This window comes from Gopherus evgoodei, chromosome 12 (assembly GCF_007399415.2).
Source record: "Gopherus evgoodei ecotype Sinaloan lineage chromosome 12, rGopEvg1_v1.p, whole genome shotgun sequence".
Classification (NCBI taxonomy): Eukaryota; Metazoa; Chordata; order Testudines; family Testudinidae; genus Gopherus; species Gopherus evgoodei.
The window spans coordinates 34,728,373-34,745,872 of NC_044333.1; the positions used below are offsets into that span (position 1 = coordinate 34,728,373).

At 40.9% G+C, this 17,500-nt stretch overlaps 1 protein-coding gene across 2 annotated transcripts in view; it reads left to right on the top strand.

Annotated features, from left to right (window-relative positions):
- The window catches only part of CDH13 (cadherin 13), a 749,109-nt gene that overhangs the window by 513,189 nt on the left and 218,420 nt on the right, over nt 1–17,500 (top strand). For both annotated transcript variants that reach the window (XM_030581605.1, XM_030581606.1), the window contains one exon: nt 6,413–6,591. In XM_030581605.1, coding sequence (XP_030437465.1) covers nt 6,413–6,591 — 179 coding nt within the window. The remainder of the gene's footprint in view (nt 1–6,412; nt 6,592–17,500) is intronic.

Genomic DNA, 17,500 nt, shown 5'->3' on the forward strand with positions numbered 1-17,500 from the left:
ATTTTCTCCTTTTCCTATCTCCTTCTCTTCTTTGTTCTAGTTTTGGCTGTTAGCTAAGGCTGTAAAGCAGACTCATTTTTCTCTCTAAGGGTACGTCCAGACTACCCGCCGGATTGGCGGGTAGCGATCGATCTATCGGGGATCGATTTATCACATCTCGTCTAGATGCGATAAATTGATTCCTGAACGTGCTCCTGTCTACGCTATTCTCGTAGCTGAAGTTGCGTATCTTACATCAAACCAAGTGTGGACCAGGCCTAAATGGTCTCAGTGGCACTAGATAGGACAGAACGCCACACCCAGGAGGTGTGTGGGTTACACTTGCATAGGTAATCTCATTAGCTGCTTACATGTTTAAGTGTTTGCAGGATCAGGCTCAAAATCAGCAAAGGATTGTGGGCTAGGTTCTCATTTACACTAAGGCTCTTTACACTACTCTGGTAGCGTAACGGGGCCGTAAATGGAAATGCATGTAATTGACATTCACTTTAAAGCCCTTTGAAATGGATCTTAGTGTAAAAGAGAACGTGGCCTGTATTGTTTATTATCATAGCCTTGTGTAAGGCCAGTCAGCCTAAGTCCAGATATTGCTTCATTTATCTTCTCATACAGTGATGAGAATTCAAAGCATGATGCAACACACACACTCCCCCGGGGCTGTAGGAAGAATTTTGTCTGCTCGCTTCACGTTCCTGAGAGAGCTCACTTGGGCTTTCAAATTCAGCATCATATCCTAATATGTGCTGTGGCTAAAAGGCCCTGGTTAGCTCCCTCCATACAAAATGTCCTCAGAGGTAATGAAGAGCAAGGAAGGAAAAAGCCAAAAGAACAAAATTTACATAGAAATGTTTTACAGAGTGATACATTTCTAATAGATTTTTGTGATACATTAATATTATAACAGTCTTTGTATTGTGAATTAACCTAATGCCATGCATTACTGATACAATTCCTATTTTACAGACTGGGGAAACCTGGGAACAAGGAGGTAAGGACCAGTTTTGCAAAAGTGAGCTCGTACTTTGGGTGTCTCAACATTTCTGGTGCCCTATTTGAGATCTTGGGCCTGATTTTTTGTTACCTTTTGGTAGGTGCTGCAACTCCATTTGACCTCGGTTCCACTGAAATCAGGTCCTAGATTTCTAAAGTTGGGTGCCCAAAGTTACAAGCCATTTTTGAAACTCTGGGCAGAAGTGATTTGGTTTTACAGGAAGTCTGTGACAGAACTGGGAAGAGGTTTCATTTCTACAGCCTTCCGGTCCTGTGCCTTCACCTTAAAACCATAATTCCTTAAAAGTAATGCTTTACATTTTAACCCATCTCCATACATTTTGCAATAAGAACGTGTAAATAACACCTTAATCAACAATTCATGTTTTGAAGCCTATATCACTCAGGAAGCTTTTTAAATTTCATTATTCACTTGGCTGCACTACCTAGTGGTAACCTTAACTAATACATGATAAAATACAGTAACTGCACATCTAGGTTAGGGCAAGATGTATAGTAATGACCCCCAAGGTAACTGCGAATGGAGATGACAGGTAATGAAGCAAAAGGCCCTCAACCCATCTGATAGTTGAACCTAAAATAATTCTGTGTTAATAGGCGTTTTCTCTGTCAGCTCAAATGTATCAGATACTCTCTTGGCACCTGACAAAGAAAGAAAGAGAGGTTATTGAAAGGTAAATTACAAAATGCCAAGGAACTTTTCCCAAGAAACCATCTATCCCGCTTGCCACAAGATTGTGCAAGCATTGTGTTTTGTTTTCTGGTGTCTCAGGGAAGTTATTCACTAATATTTCTAAAGCAAATTGCAGGCCAAATCAACAATCAGCAGATTGATAACTACAGTCTTTGGAGCAATGAATTGGCTGGTGAAATATGTATCTAATCAATGAGCAACTCTGGGAGGTACAAGGAGAGGTTTCCAGTGATTGTAACAATAACAAAACTGCCCAGGTGTAACAAACATTGAAATATAGCATGGCAGTTCCTATACCTTTGCTGAGGAAGAGAACCTAACGTGAATATCTCCAAATCACTGGCAGAACTATAAATTTGCTGATTTTGCAGACATTTGTTCCTCAGCTTGGTAAGTTAATATGTATTGTTTAACATGATGATGTTGCAAGCTGTTGTTTTGTGGTTTGGAAGCCAGATGCATTTGATTGATGCCAGGAATGGAAGTATTTATAAAATGACACTGAATTAGAAGTAGGCAGTTTATGAGTCTGGGGAAATGAATCTTTTATGAAGAATAAAACTTTATGATGAAGGAGTAATGCCAAAGATGTATGCATCTTAAATTAAATTTGTTGGCACTGAAGTCTACGCTATAGATCCTTTTGAAATACTAACAGCAGTATGTGTGCCCAAACCAGAACCATTGATCTTCACATCTTTGCATCTTTAGGAAATGCAGATCTGAATTTGATCTTTTTGACTTGGGTCCAATCTTTAATTTATTATAAAGTACAAATATAGAACAGTGACTGTGTTTAACTCTTAATTTAAAGCAGCAGTGTTGTTGGAGGAAGAAAATGCAACCACTTGCCCATTATTTTTGTAAAACATTTAGATTTCATTTTAAAAAATGGCTTTGAATATATACTAGCTACTACTGTGCTGTTAGTGTGCATGTGTGAAAGCTTTCATGTTAGTTTGGGTATATATTTGAACACAGGCCATTTTTAGTTTGGATAGACAAGCCTTTGTAACACTTAGGGCTGGTCCACGCTACGGGGGGGAAATCGATCTTAGATACGCAACTTCAGCTACGTTATAGCTGAAGTCGAATATCTAAGATCGGATGACTCACCCGTCCACACCGCGCGGGATCGATGTTTGCAGCTCTCCCTGTCGATTCCGGAACTCTGTTGGGGTTGATGGAGTTCCGGAATCGATATAAGCGCGCTCGGGGATCGATATATCGCGTCTAGATTAGACGCGATATATCGATCCCTGAGCAATCGATTTTAACCCGCCGATACGGCGGGTAGTCTGGACGTGGCCTTAGATTGGTCCCATTGAAAGAGCTACTCTTCCCTTTGTGCAGTGGGACAGAGGGTATCAGGGGATCTTGGATCTAAAGAGTTGCTATTCTGCATGTGTGTATGTATATGAACAAGTGACAAGTATCACAACAATGTACAAGCACTGATGGTTTGTACTGACGTATAAGCAGTATGAGATATTACTGACCCTCAGAAAACCTCACCTGTTTACGTTTATTTTCAATTTGGTTACAGAGACTCATAGAAATAGAGTAACTTGTGAGGCGTGGACACCTTAGAAATAGCTAAGACAGAAAAAAATGGACCTGCTTCTCCACCTATATTAAGCATCCACACCTATACAAAGTGACTGTGAAATGCTACCATTTGGAATTAGTAACACTTGCACAGTGGAACTTTACTTCACAATATATTGTTTCTAACCATGCCTTTCAAGATCATGTGTAGCAAACAGCAGTATTCACAAAAAGGGCTAGAGTACGCTTTAAGGCCTGGTCTACATGGGTGGTAGGGGGAGGAATCGATCTAAGTTATCCAAGTTCAGCCACGTGAATAACATAGCTGAAGTCTTTGATCTACTTACTGTGGTGTCTTCACTGTGGTAAGTTGATGGCTGACGCTCTCCCGTCAAATCTGCCTGCACTTTTTGCTCTGGTGGAGTACTGGAGTCTATGGGAGTGTGCTCAGCGCTTGATTTATCACGTCTGGATTAGATGTGATAAATCAATCCAATGGGTAATGTAGACAAGCCCTTAGTATCACACGAGTTTCATGCCACTGTGACTGAAAATATTGAGGTCCCTTCCAGCCTTGCATTTCTATGATTTGATGAGGGCTTGACTACCTGGAGCCTTAATGCACATCAAGCTAGGGTGTGAATGTACAGCTCACTTGTCTGCCGCACACTAAGTACCATTTGGATTCTGCTATCACATCCCAAAAGTTACTCAGTTTGCTTTGATGTGCTGCTGTTTGAAACAGCAGTAGATCAAAGCACCCTACAAACTTTTAGTGCGCAGTAGCAGGGTCCATGCAGCAGGCTTGTGAGCTTCAGAAGTACACCCTGGCTTGCTGCGCACTAAACCTCTGTGTGAACAAGCCTTGATTCTACCCATTAAAATGAATCCACACTAGGGTCAGGTGTGACTTCAAAGCAGATTAACTATTCTTGATTAACTCCTTCTGTGGATGCTCTTATTCTAAACGATCTTAAACAACATCCCAAACGGATTAACCTAAATCAGAATAAGTCAATTTTATTCCATTCTAAGAGTGCCATACATGGAGTTAATCAGGAATAGCTATTCTAGAATAGCTCCCCGTGTAGACAAGCCCTTAGAAATCAACCTGAAAATACAAAGGCTACTGCATTTATGGGTGGATGTAACAACATTATAGCACACTATGAAACAAGCACTACAACTCTCTTGGTCAAATGTGCTTTTTTCTCCCCCTTTTCTTTTGTTGTATTTCTCAGAGCACAAAGCGGAGCCTTTTGTTGTAGTGACCTTGAAAATGAGCTCTCCAAGGTTTTGCTTCATTGCCACTTCAGGCAGTTACCCCCCTTGAGAAATATAACAGGGGTCTGACAGCATGTTGGTTTTGCTCATCTGTGATTAAAGGTCAGACAGCTGTGAAAGAAGAAACTTATCCCTTGATGCCTTGCTATGTTTCCCAGGATTGCAAAATGTAATAGGGGGATTTGATTATTAGTGGTTGGGTTTGCGATACCCGGGAGAACCACGAGGTAAATTGCCTGCTGCATGCAAAGGTTTCAGTAGTGGGAAGGAACCAGTGTTGGTGGTACATGTGGATACCAGTGACATAGAGAAAGGCAGGAGAGAGGTCCTGGAGGCCAAATTCACGCTGCTAGGTAAGAGATTAAAGTCCAGGACCTCAGTGGTAGCATTCTCCGTAATGCTTCTCCTTCCATGTACAGGACCAATTAGACAGGCAGAACTGCAGAGTCTCAATGCATGGATGAGACCATGATGATGGGAGGAGGGATTTAGGCTTATTAGGAACTGGGGAAGCTTTTGGGAAAGGAGAACCTTGTTCTGTAAATTCTGAGGGTATCTTCTGAGGCTATGTCATATAGTCACTTGCAAAGCCTTCCCCTTAACACCCATAAATCTTTGGAGAAGGGCTGACATAATTTCCTCTCCTTCAGATCATCAGTGGGAAACCACTGGCCCATTCTTTACAACTGGCACCCATACAAGAGCAGGAAACAGGCCATCTTCCTGACCATCGCTCTCCAGCATCCTGGAAGACTCTTCTTGGGAGTGAGATGCATGTGCATATCTCATCATTAAGGAGGAATGGGACTGAGAAAGAGTTCTAAGATTAGGCTTCTCTAGTTGTTGGTCCACTAACAAGAACATGATTTGCAGAACATCACTATATGGTTTTGTGTCTACAGTGCAAATAATTGATTTTTTTCCATTTGTTGGCTGAATGAAAATATTGAAAGATAATATGTCTTTTTGGACTGACCCGAAATGAAAACTTTCCAGTTTACTTGGTAAAACCCCAAAATTGAAACAAATAATAAGTTTTTTGTCAGACATTTAATTTGACCCAAAATAAAATGTTTTGTTCTATTTTAGGTATTTTGAACTGCTTATATTTGTTAAAACAAAAGGAAAGACTGTTCCCAGAACACCAGGAGGAGGAGGTGGCCCCTTGTAGGTAGAACACTCACTAGGGATCTAAGACACCATGGGTTCAAGCCCCCACTCTGCCTGGTTTGGAGTAGGAATTTGAACTTGAAGTCATTGTGGACAGCAGCAGAACAGCTTCAAAAGGAGAGACTGAGAGAAGCTCACCCCAGAATAGTTAAGGATAGTGCCATAACTACTGCAATGTAAAAAATTGAGGGGCAGGACAGGGCGTGTGGATTAGTCAGCAAATTCATGTCAAATTCAAAAATAGTTCTGGTCAACTCAGAGCTCAGAAGCCTGAATACTACAGAGTTTTGAAACCCTTCTCTCATTTTAAGTATTGCATTTTTCATTTTCTTCTTATTTCATCTGTTGTTAGCTGGAAGATATCTTAGACACTTTAATTTCTTTTTCATAGTGTGAAAAGGAAAAAGTGGTTATATGCAAGCATGTGGGTGTGACCACACATGAAAGCCACATGGGGAAGATGCCATGTTTGGTTTAGATACAGGGTAGACACGTGCCTGTTGTTGCCAACCTAGAAATCAGTAGCCTGAGGAAAAGTAAACTGACAGACTAAATAGCAGGTGAAATTCTTTATTGGTTTTCCTGAGCTGATGTTGGATTACAGCCTAGTGATGCTCACACGTAGAACCAAAGGAGCTTTATGCATTCTTGGCACATAGTCTATATTGGTAACCATGTTATATCGTTTGTCTATCTTCTCTTTAGGAAGTACTGTGATGCGCATGATGGCCTTTGACGCTGATGACCCTGGTACAGACAATGCTCTTTTGAGGTATAATATCCTTAAGCAGACTCCTGACAAACCATCTCCAAATATGTTCTTCATTGATCCAGAGAAAGGAGACATTGTCACCGTGGTATCACCTGCATTGTTGGATCGTGAGGTAAGTGAACAATTTATCTATCTAAATATATGTACTGTCCTTCCATCCACGTAGGCCTCTTCAACGTAGCATCTGAGCATACTTGTTGATAGTATTTTTGTGTTACGTGAACAGAGGCTCAGAAATCTTCAGAGGTTGAAATTTGCTCAACAAAGCTCTATATTGTAGAGCTTTCCATTTGATGTCTGTATCCGAGGTTGTATACTGTAATCATCATTTGTGAATCTGGTACCACAGAATTGATAGACAATGCATTTGACGTTGGATGCAGTAGATTTTTTCATTTCATAATGCTGGACATAAAATCACAGAAATGAATAAACTTTTAGAACTTGAAACAGTAGCTGTCTGCTGGTTTGGAACAAAAAGCAGAGGTGATTTCCTATCTGACCTTTTATGAAATTGTGCTGGGTGTCAGTATGGCTCTTTAAATACCCTCTGGTGTGAAAGGGAATTTTCTAGCCTGTCGGACAAATTTCACTGAGTAAAACTTAGTTCTTATAATAAAAAAACAAAAATCAGCCCCTTCCTGCAAGCCAGAATAAATTTTAATAAGCTAGACTGCCTATACATTTGTTGGTAAAGGAGAGCAATTCAGCAATATATATTTATTTTGGAATGTGTAACTGACATTTAATATTGTGAAAGCCCAAATTCTTCTGACAGATACATCAGTGTGGATGCGGAGTAACTCCACTGACAATCCATTTATACTGGTATAGCTGAGAGCAGAATCCTCTGTCCGCAGAACCAAATGTTAATATCTGCTAAAGGTTCCTTTTTAATCACAGGGTCCCCCGTTCAAAACCTTGTTATTGTTTTCTGAAGTCAGGCTTCTGCATTTTTTATTCCTAATACATAAACAACCTCAAGATAAAACCAATTTACTGGAAATTGAAAAATCAATGGAAGGTGATGAACAACCGTACCTTGCCTAGTATGCGCCAAAGGTCAGTGGTAATACATGAAATAATGATGCTATTTACATACAAGAAATCTGTCTAAGATTGAACTGTTATTGCTACTACATAGTGTGTGCTAAAAGCAAGACTTGAGCTCCCCAGGATTTCCTATTAACTGCTGATTTGATACCTTTGTGTGGAAAGTAGGGTGGCATCATCCAATCTCGCCAAAATTGCAAGAGTGATTTTTGTTGCTTCTGCATGTGTTGAAAGCATTATAAAGCTATAACTGGAACTATGCAGACCTTTAGCACTGAAACCCAATGTTACCTGAGCTCACATGTGTTATAATTAACTATTAGCTGAGAATATGATCTAACCCAGGTCCCTTCCATTTCTACCATACCAGGCTCTCCCTTTCTTGTAGGCTCTGACCCCCACTGACTTGCCTTCATGTGTCTTTTGGGGCAACACAGTGGTCTGCAATCTCGCCTTTCCTTCCAGAGTCTTCCTGGCAGTTAACTGTCTCACTTACCCATCATGCCACCTGGCACTTTTGTAGTCAGCCAGCAGTTCTGCTGCTCTATCCAGCATCTTCTAGGGACCAACAAGCAGGCCTGCTGCTTCCTCATAGACTGTATTCACTTCATCAGAGGAACTTCGGAGCCTGACTGCAATCCCATTCAGAGGCAGAGGCTTGTAACAGACCTGGAAAATTAGCTTCAGGAGAGGTACTATTTTCCTGTGTGTTTATACAGCACTTAACACAGGGGGGACCCCATCCTGAGTGCTGGTGGCCTTTAGGCACTATCATAATACAAATAATTATAAGTGGGCACGGTTATGCCAACACTTCCCCTTCTATAATGTCAAGACACAGTAAAAGGAATTCCTCTCTCTCGTCACAATACTGTCTTGGGGTGTCTCAGGCTCTAGACTGGGGTATTAACAGAGGCAGGGTGAGACTGGAGTAGCATATCTCGGTCCCACTGCTGCTTAATGATGAGGCATGCACATACATCTTGCTCCCAGGAAGTCTTCCAGGATGCTGGAGGGGGATGGGCAGAAACCAGTCCTATTTGCTGCCCTTATGTGGATACCAGTTGTGAATACAGTGACCAGATAGTGAGTGTGAATATCAGAACAGTCCCTATAAAATTGGGACATCTGGTCATTCTGTTTGTGAAGAATGGGTCAAAGATCCCCACACTGATGATCTGAGGGAGAGGAAATTAAGCTGGGGCCCTGGAGGTTTCTCGCCTTCCCCTGCAGCGTGGGACACGGGTCGCTTGCTGGTGGATTCTCTGCAGCTTGAGGTCTTCAAACCAATTTTGAGGATTTCAATAACTCGGTCCTGGGTTAGGGGTTGTTATAAAATTGGATGGGTGGGGTTCTGTGGCCTGCCTTGTGCAGGAGGTCAGACTAGATGATCATATTGGTCCCTTCTGACCTATGAGTCTGAGTCTATGAGCCACTCCCTCTCCAAAGATTATGGGTGCTGAGGGGCCGGGTTTTCAAGTGACTATATGATGTCATTTCAGAAGATACCCCCAGAATTTACAGAAGGAAGTCTTGCAGGGAAGCTTCTTGTTGAAACTGACATGGAGGTTGTGCAAGCTTGCACAACCTCCAAGTTTCAGGTGAGCCATGAAACCATACAAATTGAGCCAGCTGTTTTTGACCACCAAAATTTCAGAAGTTTCACGTGAACCCTAGTTGCAGTCAGCCCAGTCTGTCTTATGTACCAGTCCTTTTTTGTTACTATATATTTTTTCTTGAAACACAAAAACAATTGCCAGACTGGTGGTATCCTAGCTGTTCTGTGTATGTTCACTGAATAACAAAGAAAGCAACTGAGGAAACTGTGGCGTAGTTTAAGGTTAAACACATCAGGTAGACTAAACATGTAAGGACCAAAAAATGTGACTCTCATTATTCAAATGTGAATGCACTGGAAGTTGATATAAATGCTTTTAAAGCAACTGTATTAAAGTGATGATCAAAGTTAGTCCATGTTTTCTAGCTCTTTTATTAATTTTATTCATTGAGTAGATGCAGATGCTTATGTGAAGCCTTCCTCTTGACTCGAGCTAAATTGACAGAATGTAAATTGCTATTTTTTTTTATTTCTAGTTTAGTTTCTTTCATGTTTGTGTATCATAGGGAAGCTGCAAATATTGCCCAAGGGGAGATACTGAGATGGAGAGGTACAAGGTATCTGACAGTTTTTGATTTCCCTTTTGAACATAAGCAGCAACCCATATTATTTTTTCATGCTTTTATATTTTAAGAAGAGCTGCTGTGAGACAGCTCTGGGAGTCTTTTCTATGCAGAAATTCAAGATTTGGGTACTAAACCCCAACCAAACAAAATCATCAGAGCTAGGTAGCTCAGACTTTATACATGAGTAAACACATCTGGGTGAAAGATTGGTTGTTCCGAATGGAAAGACAAATGTTGGGGTTATTGTTTTTAATGAGATTAAGGACCCCCCTCCCAATCCCATATATCTGGTAACTCTCCAGAAAGTGTAAGGAATATTTAAAGGGATGTTTACATATATTTTTTCCATCAAATAATTTGCTTTATGAGCTTCAATTTACCATCTGCTCCTCCCACGCAACTCTGCCATTTTTCTGTCTAATCACACTTGCGTCTAAATGAAGACCAGTTAAGATAAATTCCTAAGAACTTTCAGAATCTTGATTCCTTGGACTGCCTTTAAATATCTCACAGCTGGAAAACCTGCCCTTATATGAGGGTGTGAACAAAGGAAATTCAGAAGGAACATTAAGTGTCCCCTTCTGAAGAAGTGTCAGAGGGGTAGCCGTATTAGTCTTGATCTGTAAAAGCAGCAAAGAATCCTGTGGCACCTTATAGACTAACAGACTTTTTGGAGCATGAGCTTTCGTGGGTGAATACCCACTTCGTCGGATGTGTGTAGTGGAAATTTCCAGGGGCAGGTATATATATGCAAGCTGCCCCTGGAAATTTCCACTACATGCATCCGACGAAGTGGGTATTCACCCACGAAAGCTCATGCTCCAAAATGTCTGTTAGTCTATAAGGTGCCATAGGATTCTTTGCTGCTCTTCTGAAGATGAGCAATTCTGGGATCAGTTATCAGGAAGAATTTGTGCAGTCAGATTATGGTTGTCAAGTGTGCAGTAGCCACAGTGTTCCCTTCTTCTGCTACTTGGAGTGAAAGGAGATCTGAAGCCACTGTGAGCCTAGGTTTCCTGCATTACCTGTCTGCTTTTAGAACACCAGACTGGCTACAAAGGTGACGATTCTGTGAGTGCTCCAGGGCTGAACACCCATGGAACAAAAATTAGCGAGTGCTTAGCACTTGCTGGCAGCCAAGCTCCCCCTCCCCCAACCGCTTCCACACAGCTGTTCCATGGCATGCAGGATGCATTGGGAGGCCGGGGGGTGGGTGGGTATGCGGTGAGAAGAGCAGGGGCAGGAAGAGGCAAGGGAGATGGGGCTTGGGGGCAGGGATGGAATGGGAGAGGGAAGAGATGGGGTGGAGGCTTGGATAAAGGGGTGGAATGGTGTAGTCTGGGGTGGAAGGGAGAGGGGGTTTGAGCACACCTTCCCCTCCCACCCCAGATAGAGAGGAAGTCTACATCTATGATCTCAGTCTCAATCTTGAGAAAAGATTGGAAATATGACACATAGTAACTAAATATTTTTGTATTAAACCAGCGATTCTCAAACTTTTGTACTGGTGACCCCTTTCACATAGCAAGCCTCTGAATGTGACCCCCCCCCTTATAAATTAAAAACACTTTATAATATATTTAACATCATTATCAATGCTGGAGGCAAAGTGGGGCTTGGCGTGGAGGCTGACAGCTCGTAACCCCCCAGGGAATAACCTCACAACCCCCTGAAGGGTCCTGACCCCCAGTTTGAGAACCCCTGTATTAAACCGTATCATATGCCAGTATTTAGGGCCAAATCAAACTCCTCTACTAGTTGATGGGAGTTTTCCCCATTGACTTCAGTGGGAGTTGGACTGGGCTCCTGCCTAGTTTACATAAATACTGTTTGTCAGATAATTTTTTTCTATTTTGTATTGGAGGAGAGGTTAGCATATAGCAATATAACACCCCAGCCACTAAGTTCAGGCCTGGATATGTACTAGAGCTGGGCAATTTCCCATCTACTAGACAGAGGCACCTGCCTTAACCCTCCCCCCACATTTGACCTGGAGATAAGGTGGTGTGTAGGCAGGTGAGTCAGTGAATACCTAGGAAAGGTTCTGGGGCAGCTAGGATACCCAGAGCAGCCTTTCTTCCTCCCTGGTCATTGCTCCTTGCCAAAAAATGCAGTTTCAGATCAGCCAAATCTGTTTGTGAATTCACGTCAAATTCGCACCAATAGATTCATGTCCCCAACCTCTCCCGCAAGAGATTTTTTAAAAAGTGAAAATGGTTCATTCTGACATTTTTCAAATGAAACATTTTACTTTTCATTTTTAAATAATATTTCGGTTAGAAATGTAGCTAGATTTATTAAAACACAAAGATAAGCTCTCAAAAACTAAACAAAACATTTTGTTTCAGGTTGAAAGAAATGATGAGTTCAATGCATTTATTTTTATAGCGAGAAAAAAATAATTTTCCATTTCTGGGTTGCATTAAAAAAATATTTTCAGATTTTTTGGTTTGACCACTGAGCTGAAAAATAATCAGCTGTTCACTCACTTGCAATATGAACTTCAGTGTACTTTTAGCTGCAAAGTTCAAAGCAAATTTGGGGTGTCTAGACCAGTGGTTCTCAAACGAGGGCCACCGCTTGTTCAGGGAAAGTTCCTGGTGGGCCAGGCCAGTTTGTTTACCTAACGCATCTGCAGGTTTGGCTGACTGTGGCTCCCACTGGCCGTGGTTCACCGCTCCAGGCCAATAGGGGCTGCAGGAAGCAGTGCAGGCTGAGAGATGTGCTGGATGCCCTTTCTGCAGCCCCCATTGGCCTGGAGTGGCGAACTGTAGCCAGTGGGAGCTGCAATTGGCCAAACCTGTGGATGTGGCAAGTAAACAAACCAGCCAGGCCCGCCAGGGACTGAACAAGCAGTGGCCCCAGTTTGAGAACCACTGGCTTAGACCCAAGGTTTCAGCTTGGACCTGTTTCTATAACGCATGGCCACATGCAAAATATAATGATAGAAAAAGTTATTTTCTTCAGTTTATAGAAAAATATGGCATATACAGTAAGCTGAAAGGCCCAATCTGGAAAACCTGCTGAGCATTTTCACTTCTGAGGATGGGAGCTGAATGTGCTTAGCACCTCAGGGAAGTGTTCAGCAATTTCAAAAATGATTATGCCCCAAATCTATCAGCATTTAGGTTATTTATGTATTTTTCAGTTTCCACATTGTTTCAAAAAGTGTACGTTCCTCAGAGTTTGCAGCAAACTCTAATAATTTATGGAAGGACATCCATTTTCATTTTAAGAAGGCATGTAAGGACATATTTTTGAAGATTTATGTTCATTTTTTTTATTTGTGGTACCTGAGCATCCTTGAGTTTGTCAGAGATGAAGATTAAAGAGCATAAGGGGGCAAATTATACCTCCAAACATCCACTGGAGAATACATTTTGATTCATAGATTCAGAGCAGAAAGATGCCCTGTACCAAAGTGTGTGGTCTAAATGACCCAAAATAGAACATAGCAGAATTTCACCTACAAAAAAAAAATTAAAATAAAAAAATTAAAAATCTGATGTTGTGTAAATGGCCTGAAGTTTTGTATTTTAGGGGACAAAAAATCCATTTCAAAGTGACACTTGTCTGCAGTGAGCAAGAAATAATGCTTCTTATGTGAATACTAGAAAAGGCATCTGTACTTTCATAGAATCAAGTTCTCTTAAATCTCTTTGATAGAGCAGATAGAGATAAAAATCATTTTTATCCATTACCCACTGTGCTCTTTTGCAAGTGTTACAGAATCAGCTTTGTGGAGAAAAATATCAGTTCTTGTGTGAACTGAGAGGTATATAGAAGCTAGTGCTACCTCTATCCATGTAAAATGCTGTTCACTCTCCTCCTGATATGGTTTGATGAATAAATAATTTGCTTTTCATTCCTGCTAGGAACTGCTGCAATTAATTTGCAATATAGTTAAAAATAGTTTGAAATATCTACAAAATGCTGTAGTATATAGAATCATAAAAATGTGGGGCTGGGAGGGACCTCAAGAGGTCATCAAATCCAGGTCCTGTGCTAAGGTAGGACCAAGTAAACTTCGAACATCCTTGACAGGTGTTCGTCCAATCTGTTCTTAAAAACCTCCAATAATGGAGATTCCACCATCTCCCTAGGAAGCTTATTCTTATTCCAGAACTTAGCTACCCATATAGAGAGTTTTCCCTAATATCTAACCAAAATCTTCCTGGCTGTAGGTTAAGCCCATTTCTTCTTGTCCTGTCTTCAGGGGACATGGAGTACAATTGACCCCCATACTTTTTATAAGAGCCTTTAAATATATTTGAAGACTGCTATCTTTTCTCAAGACTTAATATACCCAGATGCTCATAGATCAGATTTTCTAAACCTTTTATCAATTTTTGTGCTGTCCTCTGGACTCCAATTTTGTCCATATCATTCTTAAAATGTGGCACTCAGAACTGGATACAGAACTCCATCTGAGACCTCATCAGTACTGACTGGAGCAGGACAATTGCTTCCTATATTTTATATATGACATTCCTGTTAATACACCCCAGAATGATATTAGGCTTTTTTGCAACTCCACCTCATTGTTGACTTATAATAAATTTCTGATCCTCAATACCCTCCAGATCCCCTTCCACAGTACTGCCATCTAATCATTTATTTCCCATTTTGTAGTTGCACACTTGATTTTTTTTTTCCTTCATGCATGTAGCACTTTGAACTTACTTATATTGAATTTCACTTGTTGATTTCGGACCAATTCTCTAATTTGTCAAGGTTGTTTTGAGTTCGAATCCTGTCCTCCCAATGTGTTTGCAACCCCATCCAGCTTAGTGTTGTCTGCAGATTTTATAAGTGCACTCTCCACACCATTATCCAAGTCGTTAATGAAAATGTTGAATAGTACCAGATCCAAGACTGACTCTTGCAGGACCCTGCTAGATAGACCCTCCCAGTTTGACAACCAATAGTTGATAACTACTCTGAGTGCTGTCTTTCAACCATTTGTGCACCCACCATATAGTAATTTCATCTAGACCACATTTTCCCTAGTTTACTTATGAGAATGTCATGTGGGAATATATCAAAAGATACATCACATCTAGTTCCCCTCCCTCCAGCATCTATTAAGCCAGTAATCCTGTCAAAATAAGGAAATTAAGTTGGTTTGGCATTATTTGTTTTTGACAAATCCATGCTGGCTATTCCTTATAACCCTATTATCTTTCAGGAGCTTACAAATTCCTTGTATAATTATTTGTTTCAGTATCTGTCCAGGTATCAAAGGTAAGCTGACTGGTCTATTATTCCCTGGGTCCTCTTTGTTCCCCTTTTCAAAGATGGGTATTATGTTATGTTATGTGATGTTATACTATATATTTAAAGGATTCATCTGTAAAGAAAATCAATGCAGGCATATGACACTTGGCCAAGTCCAGCAAAGTTAAGTGTCTTGTACTTTAGAAATTCACCCCCAGAGCACCCTGGCTAGCCACTACATATTTCCAACAAGTGTCCCCCACATAGTCAACTGTACTGACCTATTGCCCAGTCCTCCACTGTCATTAAGGTTGCATCTGCTGTGTATCCTGGCACCTTGGTCCCTCATTCTGTACTTGCTACCTGCGAGCTAAAGGATTTATGCATTAAGGAGGCATAAATATGAGGTTACTCTAACCCACTGATCTGCTGTTCACTTTGACTTTTTGTGAAGTGGGATCAATCACAAAGCCACCTAATATTGTTTTTTCTTACCAATTGCATGACTGAAACATTTGAAACAAGAGAAGGATGAATGATGGCTAACTAGTGAATACTCTTGCTAATGCATGAGTTGGTGGATATTCATACTCAGAGAAGCTATTCCCCCAAGAAGTCATGCAAACCAAACGTTCTTGCATATTCTACAGTACCAAGATGCATAAACATGCTTAGAAGGACTAGCCATTTGGACAAATGTCGGTATGCATGGCTTTTGAAATATTCAGCCAGTTCTTTTTCTGACAGTGAATCACATTATTCTTCATCAATAATACTTTGCCACTCTAAAGGGCAACAGTACATAATGCAAAGCTTTTTCTTTATTTTATTGACAACATTTGCAAGTGCACACTACCCTCTGCATTCTTTCTTTTTTGGCAATATGCATCTTTAAGCAGTCAATAGACTTCTTACTTTCTCGTTCTAAATGTTGGACTGACAGCATGCTCGCATTTTTAATGAGAAATTACTGTTTTCAGCAAATATATGTCACATTTGATCTTTGTATTATTCTCTAGGCTATTCATATTTACAATGATTTTAGGGAAAACTATAAATTGAATTAGATTCAGCTCTGACTTAGAATGATTATATCATTTTATCTTATCTACCGCTTGAAAGTCTCACCCTCCTTTTATTTTGTTTGCAAGATAGTAAATATTACAGCTGGACTTCATTTCCTAAGCTCTATTTTTGAAAATGAAAACACTGCATGTATGTTTCATGTATCAGTTTAAAAAGATAGAGACCCAGGAGCCCCTCACTTTACCTATAGGACTTACCAACTGCTGGAATCTTTGTATAGCCCAGCAGGGATGGACATTAATATGTGACTGGCTAGAAGGCTGAGTCACAGAGTAGGCAGTCTACCATGGGACCGGAGCAGCTGTCAACAGGGGGAGCCAGGAAAAAAAAGAAACTTACATGCCTGCCCAATCACTGAGTGGCACCTGCAGCAAGTGATCTCCTTTCCCTAACGAGAGACTGTTCAACAAAATAAGACTCTAAATTACACCTCTACCCCAATATAATGTGACCCGATATAACATGAATTTGGATATAATGCAGTAAAGCAGAGGGGTGGGGCTGCACGCTCCGGTGAATCAAAATAAGCTCAATATAATGCTGTTTCACCTATAACACGGTAAGATTTTTTGGCTCCCAAGGACAGCATTGTATTGAGGTAGAGGTGTATATCCTCTCTCTCAAAAGGGACTTTGATAGGCTTTGATTAAGTTTGTCCATCACTCAGTGCTTCATGCCTTGTTTTGATTCCTTTCCCTGTGTATATCCCAACCAATACATTTTCCTCCTTTAGTATGTTTGCCATTAAACCAAGCAAACTGAGGTCTCCGGATACCAAACCCCACATCCTGCTTGGCTGTTTAATGTTGTGCAGTGAAAGGATCACGTTAACATCTTTGACTTTGGGGGCCCACTATTCCATTGAAATTAATACAATGCTGTCTGTGGCCTTTCCAACCCTATTGCCTGCTGGTTTAACAGAACTAGCTTCTGGACTTTATGCACTAGCAGAGGGTGCAACTGCATATATCAGCCAACACCTGGTTTATTTTATGAATCTGGTGGCATTATTATAAACTCCTTATTCATTGTTTCAGGATAGCCGCTTTTTATGTTCATATAGCCATGCATCTGACGAAGTGGGTATTCACCCACGAAAGCTCATGCTTCAAAACGTCTGTTAGTCTATAAGGTGCCACAGGATTCTTTGCTGCCTTTACAGATCCAGACTAACACGGCTACCCCTCTGAAACTTGCCACAGAGCTAATTTTTCTTGCATTTTGTATAAATAAAGTAACTGTAGCCCCAAAAGAGAATACGTTTCAGCAATCAGCATTTATTCAGAATATACAGACAGCTGCTATCATGCTTAGAGTAGCTCTCTGTCAGTGCTTTGCAGATAACTGGGTTGTTATCTTTCAGCAACACATAAGTGGCAGAGAAACTTGCATTATTTAGACTAGCATCACGTCCAGAGAGGTTGCAAACTATCTGCACAAGTGCAAGTGCTGGCCAACAAGCCAGACCCATCCCATGCTAG